Below are 22042 nucleotides of genomic sequence, written 5' to 3'. Positions count from 1 at the left end.
GAGAGAGAGAGAGAGAGAGAGAGAGAGAGAGAGGAAGGCAGGGAGAAGGAAAAGGAAGGAGAGGAAGATAGGGAAAGAGAGGGAGGTTGGGGGGAGAAGGGGAAGAGAGATTGAAGAGGGCAGAATTTTTTTTGCAACAAGGGAACTTCAGGAAAGCTAGGAGTTTGTTTACTTTCCAGAATCCCTTGCCATCTCTTTCTCTTTCTCTCCAAGTTGCCTTAGTCCCAGAAGGGAAGAACGAAGCTCTCAGCCACACGCTGGCTGGCATTAGCCTTTTTCCTGTTTAGCCCCTTCTGAGCAGCCTCATTGTTGACATGCTGTGCACTCCCAGGGCTGACTGGAGATCTGGGAGGAGGTCCTGGCAGATGAGGGAGAGCTGGACGCATGCTGCAGAGCACATCTGGAAGCAGTTTAGGAGACCGCCTGGCTCCTCCAATGCTACGTCTGAATTCCGAGCTGCCTCACAGCAGTGGCATGGAGGAAGTCAGAGTTGCTCCAGAGTAAACTAAAACCAAGGCAGAGAAAAAGGAATTCCCTTTGGGAATCATAACATTGGTCCTCTGGGGCCCCCAGATCCCTGGGATTGTCAATGGGATCTTTGGATGAAGCAGTAGCAGCAAAAAGGGCGGTGGCCAGGAATTGAGTGTCCTCCCCTCTGCCGCTGATCAGAACAGAGGAGCCCTAAGTCCTGCCCTCCACATATTCAAGGTAAAAGAATTCTTAACCAGAAATTCCTGAGCAACTTTGACACTCTTTGTTTGACTCTATCCTGCAGCCTTCTCTCCCTCTTTTTCATTTTGCTAGTAGATTCAGGAAGTTAAGCTCTTGAAGTCAGATCCCCAGCACCAGCCTTTCTTTGGAATTTAAATTCCTATTTCTCAAAGCCCAAAGAAAACACTTCTTCAAGAACAGCAAATCCAGGAAGAGGCAGCATACGGCAGTGGGAAGGTCGTAGGGCATGAAAGGCTGGTCTTGGAGTGTAGACCTGGGTTCAGATCTTCCTCTGGACATACTAACTGGGTGTTGGCAAGAAAGTCTTACTCTCTTAGGGCTTCAGGCAGCTCTTAAGGTTGTAAATTACAGAAGAGCTGGCTATCTGAAACAGTGAAGGGAGTTTCTACACAGGAAGTTCCCAATATTCCCTATATAGAAATCATTATTGATTTATAATATATTCATGCATATATATTATTTCTATAGAGGTATACATATATGGGTATCTATACACATACATATGTATATAGAGGTATATATGTGCATAGAGATATATACACATATATGTGTATCTCTATATATCTATATCTATATATTCTGGTTCTGGTTTTTCATTTGGATCAGACTTTATCCATAGAAACCAGCTAAGACTCAGATAGACCTGGGTACTGAATAGGGTTTAAAGGAGAGGGATGGACTACAAAGTTCTCATTTTGCCAAAGAAGGAAATGAAGCCCATTAGGGGAAATGACTTGCCCAGCATCATACAGGTGGAGAGTATCAGAGGTAGGATTTGAACCTAGGTCCTCTGACTCTGAAGCTAACCATTGCATTACATTACCTTCTTCTTGCAGGATAAAGTCAGAAATTCCAAAAATTGATTTTAATTAGTGAGTGATTCTCCTCTCCAAAAAACTGCAGCCCTTAGGTGACTACATTAATAATAAAAAGAACTCACTGGTCTGTCAAGATACACTTTTTACATCACATTTGACCTAAACTGATCACAGAGTCATTTTTTGGAAACCTTTTAACATGTTACAATTTTTCTCTATTACCTTCAGTTTGCCAATATAAGAAACACATCTATAAGATAAATTAGTAAGAAAATCAGAGAAGAGAAAATATCAGTTGTGAAGGGAGGAATAATGAGGAATAAATGAATCAGAGGACTGGCACATGGAAGCGGGATTAGACTTGTTTATTTGACCCCTGAAGGCACAAACCATGAGAATGAGTGGAAATAGTTGTGAACCAAGTTTAAGCCCATAAGGAAAACTCCCTAACAATACTGGCTGTCCAAGACTGGAACAGGGTGACCTCTGGAGAGGGTGGGTTCAGTATTACTTGAAGTCTTTGGGTAAGAACTGAATGCCATCTTGTCTGGGAGGGAGGATTTGTGTACCAGCTTGGATCAAACTAGATGGGTGAGAGAGCAGACTCTTCACCTTTCCTTGTATCTTAGTTCAGTTCCCCATTCCTTATTAGTAGGTGCCTAATAAATGCTAGATGAGGTCCTGACTGAATAAGATACAAATTGAAGAGGAGTTCTCGTCAAAGAAAGAAAACACGTTGGTTGTGTTTGTGTGTCACAAAACATCTGGATGAAGGAGGACCCAAAAAGCAATTCTTTGTCTGGATGTTTGGCATTGTGTGGATCCATGATTCAGATGATTTTTTATCCAGATGGCCTTGTTTCACATAGAGAGGACCTCTGTCTGATATTCCCTTTTCTTCACATAATGAAATAAGGATAATAATAACAAAACAACAACAATAATAAATAATAACTTCAATTTCTTTAGTGCTCTAAAGCTTACAAAAAGTTTTTAGTGCACTAGCCAGTAATGGTAGAAATATGGTGGCCAGACATCGTATCAACAGGCACAACATTCCTGAAATTTTACCTCCAGTATACCCAGACACTGTGAGCTCCCAAATGGTTCTCATTCATGTTTTATGCCTTAGAAGACCCAGAAAAGACTTCCTTCTTCCCTTCCTTTTGTTCTCTCTTTTTCAGCTGATCTCCTTCCCTTCCTTTACCTCTTCAGGTACTAACACTGGGGGTTATAATTTGTATATTATTTATATTATATATGTTATATATCTATGTTGCACTTCATACACATTCATTCCAATACTTATATAATATGTATCGTAATAATATTTCTACCTGACAGCCTAAGGCATACCTATTGCTTCAAGCATCTTTTAGATTTCTGCAGGATCATAGATTGAGCTAGAAGGTCATTTAGTTCAACCTCTTCATTTTTCAGTTGAGGAAACAGGCCCAGAGAAGGTAAGACTTCCCCACTGTCACAAAGGTAGCAAGCTAGTGGCAGGGCCAAATTTTGACTCTGGTCTTATGCCTCTAAATCCAGAGCTCTTTGACCAGTCTGGCCCCAACTCCTATTTGTTTTTGCTTCCAAAATTGCTATCCATGAGATTACCCTCCCACACACAATTTTACTGACCTTCTCTAAGCTCTGGTCCTAAAAACTGATTTCCTTTTTATTTTCTTTCTCTGATCCTTGGCTCTTTCATTTAAAGATTCTTCATATTCCCAAATCTCCTTGCCATTTTCTCGAAAGATCTTTCCAACTCTGCCCTGCCCCAGGCATCAGTGTGGAATCATAGGATGAAAAATATAGACCAGGAAGAAACCTTAGAAATCATCTAGCCCAATCATTTCATTTTATACTTGAGGAAACTGAGGCCCAGTAAGGTCAAGTGATTTCCCCAAGGTGATATAGGAGGCAACATCAGGCATTGAGCCCAGATCTCATGATTTCAAGTTCAGCACTCTGTCCATTGCACCACACTGTTTCAGATCACTGGGGTTATGTTTTGTCTCTACCCCTCCACTCCTTGATCACCATGGCTCCAATTTTTAATCTGACAGAAATGGGGACACAAATACAACCACCTTCCTGCCCTGGATAGCTCAATGATCCCCCTTTACAATGTACAAAATAATTAAGAATTCTGACAACCTGTCAGATTTTGGGTCAATCACTTAACTCACTACACCTCAGTTAAAAGCCAGCAGTAACCAATAAACTGGGTCAATGGGCTCTCTTAATGACCAAAAACCACAAGGGAGGATGTACTAGTCTTCATATAGTTTTGGGAAGTGCAAGAGAACAAAGAACTGAATTGGGTAGGTGGGGGAGACAATGCAATTGGTTACAGCAAAGATAGCACTATGGAGGTGGGGACAGCATGATTGGTTACATCAAGGAAAGCAGACTAGCACCCAGGTGGGGCTAGTAATTACTCCTCTCTGCCATTAAAGAGTGCTTGGTTGATTTATGGGATCCATCTATATCCTGAGGACATTTTCAGTGAACCAGGAGCTAACAGACTCCTGGGCTCCTAGGAGGGTTTGTTAGGGAGGCTAAAACACTCCATAATTATACAAGGACAGGCAGAAATGGACAATATGCCTTGTGGAAATATATGAAATCAGCTTGTTTCCTAAGAGCTGAAGGTATGGTAATGTAATGTTAATGGGATTTAAGATCTTCCCTATTAATAGGCCTCATGGAGCAGATTAGGGAAGCTTGCTTAGAGGAGGCTTCCTTGTAGGAAGGCTTTCACACCTTTTGCTAATTTCTAATTAGGTACTGTGTCACAAAGGTTATGCCTTCTGGTATGGAGAAGTGTATATAGTTGGTATTTGCTTTAGGGGCTCACTTATGAGAAGAATCTTGTGATTCCCTAGTCGAGATTCTGAATGGCCTTATGTTTAGAGCTCCCCAACTGCTCAGATGTAAAGGCTCTCTCCATCTAGGGATGTATGTAAAGTGTATAGTTGATTCAGGCAGTCTTTGTTGGTTTTTATTTCTCTGTATTTTCTCTGAAGTTCAGGGTGCTGACTTTTCCCCTGAAGTAATGAATGTAATTAAAAAAGATTGTTGACCCCTTAAACAGCTATCTTTCCTAGTAAAGCAGATCTAAGAACCTGTGCTAGCAGCCATCCTGGGTATGCCAGTGTGGTTGCCATTATAGCTAAATAACAGTTTTTCTCAGTAATTATAACTTTAAAAAGAACTCAGAGGGAAAACCAAATTCCTGGGCTAAATACAAGAGCAATAGAAAGGGGACTCAAACATATACAGAATCACTTACAATATGAAATCAATACAATATAGAATAAATTACAAAGCAGTTAATTTGAACTTCTCAATTGCCAGGGTGCTCAATGATTAAATCTCAGGATATAGGCAATCATTTGGGATGAGTAAGTTGGAGATGTTAGGGAAGACTTCACTGAGAAGGAAGGTCTTGAAATTGACCTTGAAAGATAGATAGGATTTTGATAGAAAGAGAGAAATGGGGTTGTCTTTTCCCACTGAACCTTACCGGTTAACAAAATGCCCAGGGGTATTTTGGGATAGGTTGTATTTTGTTACTTTCAAGTTCATTTCGTTCTGCCCTTCCAACACTGACATGAAAAGCAGTTTGTGAATGGATGAAAAATAAACATAAAGGAAGGTAGTAACAAAAAAAAACAAAACCTAGTACGTTTAACCCAGGTTTCATCCACTCTATAAGTATCTGTGCCTCCTCTTTCTCTGGAGTTTCTTTTAAACCTAGAAAATTTCACTATCTGACATAAGATAGAGCTTTACAGAGAAACAGAAATAGTCTACCAACTATAATAATATGAATAGCAGGCATTTCTATAGCATTTTAAAGTTTATAAAGCACTTTTATCTATATTAGCTCATTGATCCATGAATATTCTTGTTATAATTTCATATTTCAAAACAAAATTTGGGCTTGGTCCAGGAGCTTAAATGCTGCCTCAACCTGGATGCCTTTTCTTCACCTTTTAAGAAGCTTATTGATGGGGTGGCTAGGTGGCACAGTGAATAGAGCACGGGCCCTGGAGTCAGAAGGACCTGAGTTCAAATCTGGCCTCAGACACTTAACACAAAAACTAGCCATGTGACCTTGGACAAGTCACTTAAACCCAATTGCCCTCCAAAAAGCAGAAAACAAATTGTTAAGGAGAGGTTTTGGGGTGGCCAGGTGGCTCAGTGAGTAAGAGCACTGGCACCAGAGTTGGGATGACCTGGGATCAAATCCAGGCTCAGACACTTAGCACCACACCCAGAAATAACTGGCTGTGTAACCTAGAATGCATCAAAAGGAAAATGGCCAAGATGGTAAGAGGACTTAAAACCATGCCATGGAAATATCAGTTGAAGGAATTAAATATACTTAGTCTGGAACAGAGAAAACCAAGAAATCATGGTCACTGTCTGAATATTTGAAAGATGATCAAACAGAAGAAAGCTTAAACTTGTGTTGCTTGAAGGATAGAACTGAGAACAAGGGGTAAAGTTTGTGGAGAGGCAGATTCCCATTTGGCATCCAGAAAAACCAGCTACCAATTGGAATTGTCCACAAATGGGCTATAAGTGGGAGGTACTTATTTCCTTGTCACTGGAGGTCTTCACAGGGAGGTTGGGTGATCACTTGTGAGAAATGTATAGACTAGGATCATATTTTTGGTAAGAGACACAGACACAGACACAAAACACCTTCCAGGAACTCTTTTTTTTTACTCATAGGATTGCAGAGTTAGTACTAGAAGGGACCTCAGAGGTCATCAAGTTCAAATTTTTCATTTTATATGGAAACTGAGGCATGAAAAGGTTAAATGGCTTACCCATAATCACACAGCTCCTGAGTGTCTGAGGGAGAATTCAAATCCTGTACTTCCTAACTCTAAGTCTAGCTTTGGTCCAGCTCACCAGAGGTGTCAAACATGCCTGCAGGCTGCATATCTCCCACAATGCTCCTAAGTTTGGCCCAAATCAGATTTAAAAGTAATTGGGAAATATTTAACAGAATAAATGAAAATACAAGTTCAAACAGATACTACCTTTTGAAACTGAGTCAATAAGTCAATTTAAATAAATAAAACTAAGCCAATTTCAAATTAAGCCCTTAGGGATTATTATATACAGATTAATGGTCCTGTTCCTCTTTGAGTTTGACACTGCTGTATTATGCCATGCTGCCCCTACCCCACTTGGGCATGCTATTATAATGTTTATAAATCTGCCAAGCCTTAATAATGCTTCTTCAACAGCAAATTGCTTGAGGGGATTGAACTTTTATTTTTTTTTTTTAATTATCACACCAGAGAGGAAGAATGAACCTTTTTATCAAGATAGTAATCCTTTGATATTGTCTCTCAACTTCTGGCAATTTGGCTAAAGCTATTGAAGGAGGAAAGGAAAAACAAACCAGTTGGTGAATAGAGCAGCGAATAGAGCACTGGCCCTGGAGTCAGGAGGACCCGAGTTCAAATGTGGTGTCAGGCACTAAGCACACACACACACACACACACACACACACACACACACACACACACACACTAGCTGTGTGACCTAGGAAGTCACTTAACCTCAATTGCTCTACCTTCTTCCCTCTAAGAAAAAAGAAAAACAAACCAGTTAACCTATTTCATTTCCATTAAATGAAAGTTAAAGTAAAATTATTTTTCTGCAACTTCATTAACTTTTCACTCTGTGAAACTTTTCACTCTACCAACTAGAAAAATGGAAATTGACATGACATCAAAGAAGAGAATAGAAATTGATGGTTTGATGTCATCATGGAAGGAAGTTTCTTCTGGTCTATAAGCTCTCTGCAAGCTGTAAAATACTATATTAATGTCAGTAGATCTTGTTTTTATCATCATCATCAGTGTCCTAGGAATTTTTGCTGGATCTGTGCTCATTAACTATTTCATTGGTTTTTTAAATAAAAGTACAAATGGCAAAGTTTGTCAAAATTTCAGACAATACAAAGATAAGAGGGATAGCTAAAGCATCGAGTGACATTCATATAAAAAAATCCCAATAAAATAAAACAAAACTTGCCCTGCCCTCAGGGAGCTTACATTGTATTGTTGTGAAGCTCAACACCCTATTTTTGACCCTTGCTACTAAACTTATCAATGTTACCTTCCTAAAATGTGGTCCCCAGAACAAAACATACTACTCAAATTGTATCCCATTGAATGTTTCAAACTTGGTGTCCCTGAGTCATCTCAAACTCATTATGTTCAAAACAGAACTCATTGTCCTTCCCTCCAAACCCTCTACTACAATACTCACATCCAACCCCTCCTCTCTACTCCTACAATCATCACCTTAGTACAGGTCACCCTCTAGCCTGGACTACTTTGATGGCCTCTTGGTCAGTCTCCCACCATCAAATCTTTCCATTCTATAGTCCATTTTCCATACTGCTGCCAAAGTGACTTTCCTTAAGCTCAGATCTGACCACGTTACTCCCCTACTCAATAAACTCCAGTGATTCCCTATTGACTCTGTTGTTATTGTTGAGTCATTTCAGTCATGTCTGACTCTTTATGACCCCATTTGGGGTTTTCTTGGCAAAGATACAGGAATGGTTTGCCGTTTCCTTCTTCAGCTCATTTTCCAGTTGAGGAACTGAGGCAAACAAGGTGAAGTGACTTGCCCAGGGTCACACAGCTAGTAAATTGTCTGAGAAGGGATTTGAACTCATGAGGATGAATATTCCTGATTCCAAACCCAGTGCTCTATCCACTGCACAACTGGCTACCCATCCTATTGCCTCTAAGATAAAATATAAACTCTTCTGTTAGGCTTTTAAAGCCCTTCATAACCTGTCCCAATGTATCTTTCCAGCCTTATTATTCATTGCTCCCCCTCCTGCCAAACTAACCTTTTTTCTGTTCTTCACACATGTCATTACACCTTTGCACTGGTCATTCCCCATTACCTGGATTCTACTACCTTCCCACCTCTGCTCCATAGAATAGCTCACTTCATTCAGCACATACTTAGGCACTACTTTCTCCATAGATCCTTTGCTGCCTTTCCCAGCTTCTAGTGCCTTCCTTCCCGAGCTTTCCTGCATTTATTTGGTATATATCATGTGTTCTAAAAAGTCTTGGAGCACTTTTAAGCTTTAGCAGCTAAAATTGCAGTTAGACTTTTGAAATGCCATATATATGTATGTATGTATATACACACACACATTTTCATCCCTGAATTTAAGCTCTTTGAGAGGAGGGATTATATCATTCTAATCTTTGTATAGCCAGCATCTTTCACAGTGCCTAACATACAATAGGTGCTTAATAAATGCTTACGGATTGAATGGTTGAGTTTAACCAGGGCAGATTTACAATGAACTATACTACAACTGACTCCAGACCTCACTTCTGGCTAATCGTCTTGGCTCACGTGTGATCCTTGTTTGGACCTAGGCACTGATTCAAACATCACATTACTTCGAGTCCTGAAGTTTCATGATCTGTCTTTCTGGTTATTGAACTTACCTTGTTAGCATAATATGTTGGTCCCATTTCTAGGCAGGAACTTCTCAGATCGGAGGCCCCAAGCTCCCAAATAATGACAGTATCAGTAAATATCCCTGGCACCCATTCAGGATCCCAGAGAGAGCAGAGCCAGTCAGTGTATTTGAGGCACATTCAACAGGACACACAAAAATCTCTTTGGTGCCAGATAAACACTAATCTGCATTGTACCCCCATTTAAAGTGGTAAATGAAGGTTAGGGGAGTATTTAGAGTCCTATTTCAAAAGAATCTTCCGCTCCTCCCCTATATACAAGAAGGGGAAATAGGGAAGGAACATATTTTGTCTTTGTATTCCCAGCATATTGCCAGGCACAGAGTAGTTAGTTAATAAATGTTTGTTGGCTGAGTGGTAAAGTGTAAGAACACCAAAAGGTTGGTACCCTCCAATGAAGGAAGAATGGGGCTGGTTTTTTTCAAAGTAACTTATGTAAGTCAAATCTCTGCCCATGCATTCCCCTAGTTCACTGTTTCCCAACAATGTATCACAATTTTTTGTTGTGTGAAGAAATAGAGTACACTGTGATATCCTGTTTTTCTTCACCTCCAACAGCTGCCTTCCTGCTCTAACAATCACTACATGTAGCTCTTAGTATGAAGCCAGAAACTGAATCACTTTGAGGATTTAAGAATTGATGGTCTTGTCTTGGTGCTGATGGTAGTGCTGATGGAGATGGTGATAGTGATGGCGGTGATGGTGCTAATGGTGACAATGGTGCTGACTTTGATGGTCCAGATAATGCCTAGGGAGCAGTTAATAGGGTAGAGATGACATTTAAACATATATGAGCTGATAATACCACCAAGAGAGAATAGAGAGAGGGAAGATGGATCAGGACAGAGCCTTGGGGCATACCCACAATTATGGCATGAACCACTGATGACAATCCAGCAAAGGAGACTTAGAGAAATTGTTATGGAGGTATTAGATATCCCAAATGTACTCATTTAGCATTTTTTTTGGAGGGGGAAGGCAAGGCAATTGGGGTTGTGACTTGCCCAAGGTCACACAGTTAGTTGTGTCAAGTGTCTAAGGGCAGATTTGAATTCTGGTCCCCCTGACTTCAGGACTGATACTCTATTCACTGTGCCATCTTGCTGCTCCCATTTAACATTAAAAAAAAGATTAGCTTAGGGAATTACAGAGGTTAATTGTAAGACCAATACATCTATAGAAAATTTAGGTCAAGAGATATGGGTCTGGGCTTATATGAGTTATAATGTCCTGGAAATCCAAAATTCTGGTTTCCAAAATTCTAGATTAGGAAAGGTGAGGGATGATTGACTAAGTTACTTCTACCCATCAGAGTCTTATGGGAGCTAAAGTTCTTAATATATATTTATGATTTCAGTTTTGATTTCATTCTTTTTTAATTTCTCCACCCACAGGTGACATCCTTTAGACACATGAACACATGGCTCTATTAAGAAGAAGTAAGTTGGAAGCTTTACTTTTTGGGGGGCTATTTTTAAAAGTTTTCTTTTTGAAAAAAGTGTTATTCTAAATTTAAATACCAAAAAACAGCATTTCCACCCACATAGCAGGGCACAAAAAGATTTTTATGAAAGTGTGAATCTCCGTTTCATACTGTTTGCTTTAAAAAAAAGTGTATATTAAATTCCTCATGCTTCTTTCAAAATTGCCTGCTTGTCTGTGCTTCCTTCAGAGCTTTCTTCTTTTCCCTTCCATGCATTGAAAAAAAATGTTACAATGGCCTTCTCCTTTTGGGCATCACTATTGCCAGTCTACTTTTCTCCAGATCCCTCCCCTCCTTCCCCCCATTAAAAACTGAGAGAAAGAAAAAGATCTTATGACAAGTAAATCCTTACTCTGTTATGTCCAAAAATATGTCTTTCTGTATTTGTGTCTATGACCCCATCAGGAGGTCCATAATGTGCTTCAGATCCTCTAAAGGCTTAGTCAGAGCACCAAAATTCTTCCAATTCTGTTTTCCTTACAGTGTGTCTATCGGTCTATACATTGTTCTACTCATTCTACTCAGAAGTTTATGCTACTCAGAATTCTCCAAAATCATCTTTTTTCATTTTTTATATCACAACAACATTCCATTTCATTCATATATCACAATTTGTTTAGCCATTTTCTAATCATCTAAGAGGAAAATTAAAGCCCTCATATTCTTTTCTTCTCTCTCTCTCTTTTTTTATCCTTTTAACCCCTCCCTTCAGGATCAGGAAGTTTCTTTCTCTCAGGACTAGTCCTGCCTTGACATTTTCTTCCCTCTTAATTCCTCCCCAACCCCAGTTTAACAGCTAGGCAGCTAGGTGGTATAATGGATAGAGAGCCAGGCATGGAGGCAGGAAGACCTGAGTCCAAATGTGCTTTCAGACATTCACTAGCTCTGTGATCTTGGGCAAGTCACTTATCCCTGTTTGCCTTAGTTTCCTCATTTGTAAAATGATCTGAAGAAGGAAATGACAAACCATTCTAGTATCTTTGCCAAGAAAACCCCGAATGGGATCATGAAGAATTAGACATGACTGAATAACAACAAATCCCCAGTTGGTTCTTTGTTGAGGATGGTTTATTTCTTTAACAAATTCTCTTTTGGCCATTTCAGACAAGAGTGGGGCTCACCTAATGTCTGTTTCTCCCCATCCCTTCCACCATGTTTATAAATTCTCCTCACCATCCCAATTAGGAGAAACGGCAATTACCAGTTCCTTCTTTTCTATACTAATATATTCCTTTTATTCTCCCTTTTCTCTGCCCCTATTCACTCCCTCATATTAAAACCAGTATAACCCCAGGGCCTCTGTTTTTCTTATTCAATCCCCTAATGCCCTTTTGAAGAAATTGAAGTTTTGAAGAGATATTTATTTCTATAGTCATATAGATCATTCCAATTACTGCTGAAATAAATTTCCCTTTGTAGGTGTCTCTGGACTCTTGTTTTTGTTCCAATATTTTTATCAGAAATACTTGAAAGTCTTCTATTCCATGAAATACCCATTCCCCACCCCAGTCTCTATAGGATTATACTCAGCATTGAAAGGTAAATTATTCTTGATGTAAACCTGTTACTTTTGACTTTTAAAATATCGTATTCCAAGATCTCTCATTTTTAGTAGGAGTTTTCAGATTTTGTACATTCCTGGTGGTAGTTTTTGGTACTTAAACTGCTTCTTTCTGAATGTTTATTATATTTTTATTTGATGTGGGAACTCTGGGTTTTGGCTATGACATTCCTGGGACTTTTCCTCTTCGAGGTCCAATCAGGAAGTGATTGGTAGGTTTTTTTTTTTAACCCTCTGGTTCTAATAGATTGGGGCAATTTTCATTGGTGCTTTCTTGAAATATAGCATTCAGGCTTTTAAAAAAACAATGGCTTTTAGTGAATTCCATGATTCTTAAATTATCTCTCCTTGATTTGGTTTCTAGTTGTACCATGGATAGAGAACTGGGCTTGGAATCAAAATGATCTAAATTCAATTCTGGTCTCAGAACACTGATAGCTGTGTGACTCTGGGCAAGCCACTTCAGTCTGCCTCAGTTTTCTCATCTGTAAAATGGGGGTAATAATAGCATCCATCTTCCAGGATTGTTGTGAGGATTAAAATAATATATTTTTTAAAGATCTTTGCAAACCTTTAAGCTTAAAGACCAAAACTTTAATGCCAGTATTATTAATATTACATCAGATATCTTATATTTTTTCTATTTTTCAGCCTTTTGATTTTGTCCTTATATGTCTCACTGTCTTGTGAACTCAATGATTGGTCTGTTCTAGTTTCCAGAGGCCCATTTCTTGAGTAAGGTTTAGCATTTTCTTTTCTTAGCTATGTATTCTCCTTCCAATTTTTGCCTCCAGAGTTTTCATTTCATTTAGCCTTTGTTAAAAAAAAAAAACAAACACATTTTTTTCCCCTGTGAGTCTCTGCTTTTTTGAGGAATCCCTATATTTTCAATAGTTTTGAAACTGTTTGACATTTTCTTTAACTTATTCATATCCCAAGTTTTAGTTCATGAATTGAGGCTTCTTACTCTCTAATTTGAGCATCTAGGTGGAACAGTGAATAGAGCTCCAGGCCTCAACTCAGGAAGACTCATCTTCCTGAGTTCAAATCTGGCCTCAGACATTTAATAGCTATATGGCCCTGGGCAGGTCACTTCACCCTATTTGTCTCAGTTTCCTCATCTGTAAATTGAGCTGGAGAAGAAAATGGCAAACTATTCCAGTGTCTTTGTCAAGAAAACCCCAAATGGTGTCACAAAGTTGGACAAGACTGAAAAATCACTGAACAACAACAAACCACTAATTCACTTTACAGTGATATGGTCAGCTCTAAGTGGTCCTCTGGGCTCTTCAGCAGTCTCTACCTCCAGGGTTAGTCTCTCCTGGATCTCTGAGGTTCTAAAAGCTGGACCTTCCGGGTCCACTCTGGTATCTCAGGAGAGAGTGTTAGAGATGTCAGAGCCTCTAGACTGGGGGTCTCAGTGCTGTGGAGTGAGCCACATTAATCAGCACCATCCTCATTGAGTCACTCCCCCTCTGACTCCAGGGGGTTTCCAAGGTACCCTATCCTAGAGCATCCTCCTCATTCTTGGCCTTTCTCAAGGGAGCCCACTACTCTGGTTGTCCCTGCACTCAGAGCCTCGAAGGCTTTGTGGGTCCCATCTCTTGACACTGGTTCTGGCTTTATTGGAAGCTCCTTTCCTACTGACTATGAGTTTCTGACTAACCTCTTACATAGATAGTTCTAGGAGAAAGAGTGATTTACTGTAGTTTTTTTATTGGATTTCTTTTTTTTTTTTTTTTTGGAAAATTCTATTATTTATTTTAAACTTAAATACAAAATGAGAAAAAAAGCATTGCCATATACATAGTAGAACATGAGAGGATTCAATATAAAACAATAAATTTCCATTTCAAGAAAAGCTGTATAATAAACACTACAGATTGTTTTCAAAGCTGCCCAGCTTTTCTGTGCTTCCTTGTTGGTTTTCTTTTATTCTCTGCTGTGTACTTTATACTTTATGCCCCTGCCCCAAGGAAGGTTACAATTAAGCATGATATATATATACATACATATATATGTATGTATGTATGTGGATGTATACATATATACATACATATGAGTATGTATATGAAGAGATCTATAAACATACACATATATGTAAGATAATACTATACTTATTTCCACTTGTCATCTGTTTCTCTGAAGGTGGATAGGTTGGCATCGTGGAAGAAAGTTATCTGAATGATTACAGAGGCAAGTCTTGAACCCAGGACCTCCACATTCCTGCAACAATTCAGATAACTACTCCTCATGCTGCCATCTCATTGGATTTCTTGATCAGTCTAATGCAAACATCAGGGTTTTGCTGGAGTCAGTGTGGGGAAGTTGGGTGGGCTGCCTCCTTTTCAGGCAGTGTCTTGGCAGAATGTTCTAGCTGACAACTTTTCAATATATTCCTATGAAAAATGGGTTGTTTTGTGCAGTGGGTCATGGCAGAGAGAGTACCAGACTGGGACCTGGCTTTACTGCTAAGTTGCTATGAGACCTTAAACAAATCCCATCCTCTCTCTGGCCCTCAGTTTCTTCATCAGTAAAATGAGAGAACTGAATAGAATACTTTCTAATATTCCCTTTAGCTCTAGGATTCTGAAGGAAGGCAATATGGTTCAGTGGGAAGGGTTCTGGCTTTGGAGTCACAGAATCTGGGTTCAAATTCTGGCTTTGCCACTTACCATCAATATCACCCTGGTCAAGTCATTTCCTTTACCTGGGCAAGTTTCCTGAATGGTGAAAATTTTAAAAGCAAGACTCATAGGCCTCTATGGTCCTTTCTAGCTCTAAATTTATGATTGTGGAGTCAGGAAGACCCAAGTTCATGCCTCACTTCTAATACCTAGTGATTGAGGGTCCCTGGACAAGGCACACCCTTTCAGTGCCCCCAGGCAACTCTCTCTGACCCCAAGCTAATGAATGAATTGATTCTTCACTAATGGATGTTTTCCACACTGGAACTTTATGTACACTGAGGACATCCCATATCCAGATTCCCTCCCCCCCACAAAAAAAATCAATTTCACGGACAGTCACCCCTGTAAGTAGTTGACAATTAAAATGTTAAGGTGACAGCCACAGAAGGGGCTCCAAGTTTTTAGAGCAAGTCAACTGCAGAAAACATCCTTGTAAAAGATTTATTTGTCCTGAATGTTATCAAGCAAACCTTAAATGGGCAAAATACAGATGTTTGGCAGGGTTCCCAGGCTGACTAATGCTGATTAAATCAAACTGGCCAATGGGGTGGATGATAGCATTTGCCTCCTCCAGTCTCTCATTCCCCTAATTTGTTTTGCACTGGACTGAGTCCAGAATAAAATTATCTTTGGCAGTCTGGAAACCCAAATATTCAGACTTTGATTCCACTCCATAAGATGCTTGAAACCAAATACCCTTGCCCATGGCAATAACTTGGAAGCTCTACATGTGTGCAGATGCACTGGTATGTAATGTTTATTTTTTTTTAACTCTGGTATTTTATTTTTTCCCCCAATTATGTGTTAAAACAATTTTTAGCTTTCATTTTTTACAAGATTTTGAGTTTAAGAATTTTCTCCCTTTCTCCTCTTCTCCCCTCTTCCTAAAATGGTAGGCAATTTGATATAGGTTATACATAAGCTATCATGTAAAACATATTTCCATATTAGTTACACTTGTGAAAGAAGAAACAGATCAAAAAGAAGAAAAAGTCACAAAAAGGAATCAAGTAAGCAAAAAAAGTATGCTACGATCTGTATTCAGAATCCATCAGTTCTTTATCTGGATAGCATTTTTCTTCAAAAGTCCTTTGTACTCATTTTGAATCATTGTGTTGCTGAGAAAGAGCTGAGTCATTCTTAGTTGATCATTACACAATGTCGCTGATACTGTGTACAATGTTTTCCTGGTTCTGCTCATTTCTCTTTGCATCAGTTCATACAAGTCTTTCTAGGCTTTTCTGAAATCTAACTGTTCATCATTTCTTATTGCACAATAATATTCCATTATATTTATATACCACATCCATTCTCCAATTGATAGGTATCCCCTCAATTTCTAATATTTTTCCACCATGAAAAGGGCTGCTATAAATATTTTTGTACATGTAGGTCCTTTTCCCTTTTTTATAATCTCTTTGGAATACAGACCTAGTAGTTGTATTGCTGGATCAAAAGGTATGCAGTTTCATTGCAGTTATCCCTTTAGGCATACTTCCAAATTGCTCTCCAGAATGGCTGGATCAGTTCACAACTCCACCAATAATGCATTAGTATCCCAATTTCCCCACATTCTCTCCAACATTTATTATTTTCCTTTTTTTTGTCATATTAGCCAATCTGATAGGTGTGAGGTGGCTCCTCAGCATTGTTTTAATGTTCATTTCTCTAATCAAAAGTGATTTAGAGCAAGTCTTCATATGCCTATAGATAGCTTTGATTTCTTCATCTGAAAACTGCCTCTTCATATCCTTTGACCATTTATCATTGGGGAATGAGTTATAGTCTTATAAATTTGATTCAGTTCTCTATATATTTGAGAAATGAGGTTTTTCTCAAAGATACTTGCTGTAAAGATTGTTTTTCAGCTTTCTGCTTTCCTTTTAATCTTGGTTGTATTGGTTTTATTTGTGCAAAAGCTTTTTCATTTAATATAATCACAGTGGCTAGGTGGCACAGTGAATAGAGCACCAGCCCTGAAGTCAGGAGGACCTAAGTTCAAATCCAGCCTCAGACACTTGACACACTTACTAGCCATGTGACTTTGGGCACGTTACAACCCCAATTGCCCTCCAAAAAGCAAAAAAAAAATTTTTTTGAATATAATCAAAATGATCTATTTTATACTTTGTAATACTCTCTATCTCTTGTTTGGTCAGGAATTCTTCCCTTCTCCATACATCTGACAGGTAGACTATTCCTTGCTCTGCCAATTTGCTTATGGTGTCACCTTTATATCTAAATCATGTACCCATTTTGACCTTATCTTGGTATATAGTGTTAGATGTTGGTCTATACCTGGTTTGTGCCCTATTGTTTTCCAGTTTTCCCAGTAGTTTTTGTCAAATAGTGAATTCTTATCCCAAAGGCTGAGGTCTTTGGATTTATCAGACACTAGGTTACTATGGTCATTTGCTACTGTGTCTTGTGTACCTAATCCATTCCATTGATCTACTACTCTATTTCTTAGTCAGTACCAGATAGTTTTGATGATTACTGCTTTGTGGGATGACTAGGTGGCGCAGTGAATAGAGCACCAACCCTGGAGTCAGGAGGACCTGAGTTCAAATCCGGCCTCATATACTTAACACAAAAAACTAGCCGTGTGACCTTGGGCAAGTCACTTAACCCCAATAACCCTCCAAAAAGCAAAAAAAAAAAAAAAAAAACGGATACCTGCCTCTACACAACTAATCCCACTTCCCAATCACAACACCCCAACCCAGCCCGCTCCATCTTCTCTTTGTTCTGGTCTTAGAAAGGCTTCTTTGGGTCAGACTCAGATCTCTTCCTTCCCAGGACCTTGCAAATGCCCTTCCCAATCTCTGAAGAAAGCTTGGAGGCTCCAGTGACCTTAGGCTCAGTTGGTCAATACTGTTTGTGGGGATCTCTGTGAATCAATGCTGCTCACCTTGAGTTCTTACAGTTCTCCAGGGCCTGCGTGATATTTTGAAATATGATAATCTGTGGGTGTAGACCATCAGCCCCTGTTGATGTGTTCACTAATTTGCTCGCCTACTTTCTTTTCCTTTTCTCTTTCTTTTTTATTCTTTGTTACAAGGACTATCTCTCTGAGTGGTAGAGTAGGGAGGGATTTATTTGGAAATGAAAGTGATATAAAAACCAAAGATACCAAAAAACACTTTAAAAGGAAAAACAAATCTAGTGGCCAATCTTGGACCTCTTCAACCTGAAAAAAATTAGTGTCTCATAAAAATAAAACAAAGGTTGTGACTTTATTTTTATCTTCTAGTATGTTAGTCAAAATGTGACTTAAGCTCTGAGATGTGAAATGTCCAGAATGGGGAAAACATAAAGTATCAATTCAATTGAATGAATGTTTATTAAGCACCAATTATGGTCAAAGTTGTGTAATTGTCAAACAGTTATTAAGTGCCTACCCTGTAGTAGGGACTGGGGAATCTAAAGACTTAAAAAAAATCTGCCCTGCCTTCTAGGAGCATACCTTGTATGGAAGCAGGGTAACAATATTCATTTTAAGGAGATAAAAAATGTATACAAAAAAGTAATTAGGGGCGGCCAGGTGGCTCAGCGAGTAAGAGCACCCGCTCCAGTGTCGGGATGACCTGGTGATCAAATCTGGGCTCAGACACTTAGCACCACACCCAGAAATAACTGGCCGTGTAACCTTGAGCAAGTTACTTAACCCCAATTGCTTTAAAAAAAATGTATACAAAGTGAGTGCAATGTAACTAAGGAGGAGGGTAACACAGATCAGATAAACTTCTCATAAGAAGCAACATGAACTGAATTAGGAAGGAAACAAAGAATTCTAAAAGGTAGAGGTAGGAAGGGAGTGTATCCCAGATGTTAGGAACAACCTAGGTAAAAGTGTAGAGACAGGAGATGAATTTTCATATATATGGAGCAGCAAAAAAAAAAAATAAGAATAGAAAATAGTATGTTGAGGATACTGAGCAATAAGCCTAGCTGAGTACTATTACAAATAAGATAATATTTATAAAGTGCTTAGCATGGTAGGCACCTAATAAATGCTTGTTCCCTTCTTTACAATAATATTCATATATTAATCAATTTAATATTCTTATAGCCATTCGCCATGTCACTCAATAGCTCTTCCATATTCTTTTGGAAGTATGGCAAAATTAGTAGATTAAATTGGGTTAACTCACACTTTGCTATCACCCATGTGCTATTTGATAAGAGAATTATTAGGGGCTTGACTTTGGAGAAGTCATTTAACCTTCTTAGACCTCAGTTTCCTCATCTGTAAAATAGGTTGAATAATAATTTGCATTTGGATACATCATAGGATCATTGTGAAGAAAGTGCTTTATAAATCTAATAGCACCATAGAAATACATTAGTATCGTTTTTAACATAAAAGAGAACACATATTGTTGACCCACAAAACTATTTGACATTGTAGAGCAAACCTTAGCCTTAAACATTTTCCTTCTGACAAGGAGCCTGTCTTGCTTAAATTAAAATCATATAAGATTTCTCAGAAATGTAACCACAGACTTTGAGAACCATACAGTTAATGGAAAGGGGGGATGTAACAGGGAAATATATATTCATTAAAGTTGTTCACCATCATTATAGAAGCTACCATTCTCAGACCCCAAATGGGAGGATTCCCTGTAAGCTAGTGGGATTCTCCAGATGTTCCTGTGGGCAGAATACAATGTGTTGGCTTCATCAATCCTTGGAATGTAATTGGATCTTCTCAATGAGCTTCTGATTACTTAAAAGAGACCAGACTAATAGTTCATAAAAGGAAACAGAGCTATAACTAACCATTTTAGTATCCAGGGCAATTCAATTGGGGGTAAGATTGGTAAGAACCAACCCATTATGAGCCAGGATAGTAGAATGTAAGAAGGAGATCATCTGAGATATGTCCATACAACTTCCACTGGCTAGCCTCCTGTTTCACGTAATTGTTCTTGTCAACTAGGTGCTGAGTTCAGCTAGATGTGCACAGACCACTGGACTTGGAGTCAGGAATCCTGTTCCAGATACTTACTAGCTATGTGACCCTGGGTAATACATTTAACCTCTCTGTGCCTCAGTTTCTATAAAATGGGAGGAGGAGTATTAATAGTAGTAGTAGTAGTAGTAGTAGCAGCAGCAGCAGCAGCAGTAGTAGTGGTAGTAGTAGTATCTACCAGCCAGGGTTCTTGTGAGGGGATAACATAGGGAAATGGCTTTGCAAACCTTAATGCACTATAGAAATAGTAGCTATTTTTTTTCCCTAAGATGAAGTGCTATCAGAATTTGGCACTGACAGCAAAACCCTAGTTACTATACTATAGTTATGGCTTTAGAGAGAAGTTAAATAAATCAATAACATGGATAATTGTTTAATGTTTAGAAATTGATATCATGTAATTAATACTATTGTTAATTATTTATAATAATATCAAAGAGGTAAAAACCTACATTATTTCTATTGATTAATCCTATGGATGTCATCATGGAATCATGGGCTTAAAGCTAGAAGGCACCTTGGGATGTTATCTAGTTCCTTATTTTACAGGTGGGGAAACTGAGACCCAGAGAAGTTAAGTGATTTGCCTGAGATTACTCACGTAGTAAATGGCAAAATGGGATTTGAACCCAACCCATTAATTCCAAATCCAATCTGCTGGTGCTGTTCTTTGAAAAGTTTATCGATTAATTTTGATTTGATAAATTCGGTTTTAATTTGTTTTTTAAATTTCAGTTAATCAGATTTTGCTGTTCCTTCTTGTTCTGACTATCTGCATGATTCTATACAAGAAAGCTTACAAGGTGTCTACACTGAAGAATGAAACAGGTAAGCTAAAAACCAACTTTGACTGTGCTGTGTCCATTCACATGGATGGGGTCCCAAGGTCGTTGTTTTTTTTTTAAAGCAATCACGGTTAAGTAACTTGCTCAAGGTTACATGGCCAGTTATTTCTGGGTGTGGTGCTGAGTGGCTGAGCCCGGGATTCGATCTCCAAGTGATCCCAACACTGGAGCTGATGCTCTTACTCGCTGAGCCACCTGGCTGCCCCCCAAGGTCGTTGTTATTGGCCCATGAGATGCAGTAGAAGCCATGCTGACCTCAGGGGCAAAGGACCTGGGTTCAAATTCTCTCCCTACTCCTTATTATCTGACTTTGATCAAGTTTCTTAATCTTGATGGGTCTCAGTTTCCTCATTTGTAAAATAAAGAGCTTGAACCAGATGACCTGTAGGTTCCCTCCCAGCTCTAAGTCTATGCCCTCATGATTCTATCTAGCTATGTTCAGAGGTAGGCAATAGTATAATCAGTCCCCAATTATCTCAGCAGATAAATCAATATGCATTTATTAAATGCCTACTATGTGCCAAACACTGTGTTGAGTACTGGGAATAGAAATACAGAAATAGAAAGATAGTCCTGTCCTCAGGAAGCTTACCATCTAATAAGGAAAGGAAACCTGAAAAGCTTGAGGTGGTGGTGGTGGTGGTGGTGGAGAGGATGAGAAGGGGAATGGACAGAAGAAGGAAAGGAGAAAGTACTCTCACACAGGGACAGTCATGAAATCACCAGTTAGAGCAGCCAGGTAAGAGATGAGATGTCTGAAGTGAGTTCTCTCTTTATATGCAGATTTGGAGTTTATGGCCCTGCCTTTCAGTCAGAGAGGCAGAGGGTAGTGATGAGGTAGAGAGTCTCAAGGTTGACAAGCTCTTACAAGCTGATGAGTTATCCCAATGATTATCTGCCTATTGTTTATGTTTGTAGTTGGTTCTGGTCCATGAGTTCAGACTGTGCTTGCCACAACTGACCTTAATTGACACAGCCAAGAGCCACCCTCTAAGTTAAGTTATGGGGAAATGGGGAAGGGGAGTTGTTTTTGATACCTCTTCTCACAAGGTCCCCCTGAAAACACTAGAATTGGGTCATGTCTAGTCACTACAACAAAAGAAAGAGTCCTCTCAGGTTCTATGCAAGCTATTGATTGTCCTTTATTCTCAAAGAGGACCATGGCATCATGGAGGTGATGCCATGACATGCAAGTGAATTGGATTTAAATGAGGGAGAGCTATGCAATGTCACCAGACTCACCTCTGGAGCCACCTGGGTCCAGTGGCAAGATATAGATCAGAATCTATGCAAGCACTTGGGCTAACAAGAGATTGAGTATAGGACAAGCTTTATTTAACCAAAAAGGAAGGAAGGAAGGAAGGAAGGAAGGAAGGAAGGAAGGAAGG

General features: G+C 39.1%; 1 protein-coding gene across 3 annotated transcripts in view; it reads left to right on the top strand.

Annotated features, from left to right (window-relative positions):
• Positions 1-341: 341 nt before the first annotated feature.
• Positions 342-22042, top strand: part of GLT8D2 (glycosyltransferase 8 domain containing 2) — a 38771-nt gene continuing 17070 nt past the window's right edge. Inside the window, exons 1-3 of one of the 3 annotated variants that reach the window (XM_069099372.1) lie at positions 342-708; positions 10495-10539; positions 20545-20637. In XM_069099372.1, coding sequence (XP_068955473.1) covers positions 10521-10539; positions 20545-20637 — 112 coding nt within the window. In that variant the 5' untranslated portion in view covers positions 342-708; positions 10495-10520. The remainder of the gene's footprint in view (positions 709-10494; positions 10540-20544; positions 20638-22042) is intronic. The other 2 variants (XM_069099370.1, XM_069099371.1) reach the window with 2 other exon arrangements.

The sequence above is a fragment of the Petaurus breviceps genome, unplaced genomic scaffold, assembly GCF_028583685.1.
Source record: "Petaurus breviceps papuanus isolate PSGF00001 unplaced genomic scaffold, PetGlider_PUasm1.0 379, whole genome shotgun sequence".
NCBI lineage: Eukaryota > Metazoa > Chordata > Mammalia > Diprotodontia > Petauridae > Petaurus > Petaurus breviceps.
The sequence above is the reverse complement of the archived record's forward strand: the minus strand, read 5'-3'. Positions and strand labels throughout refer to the sequence as shown.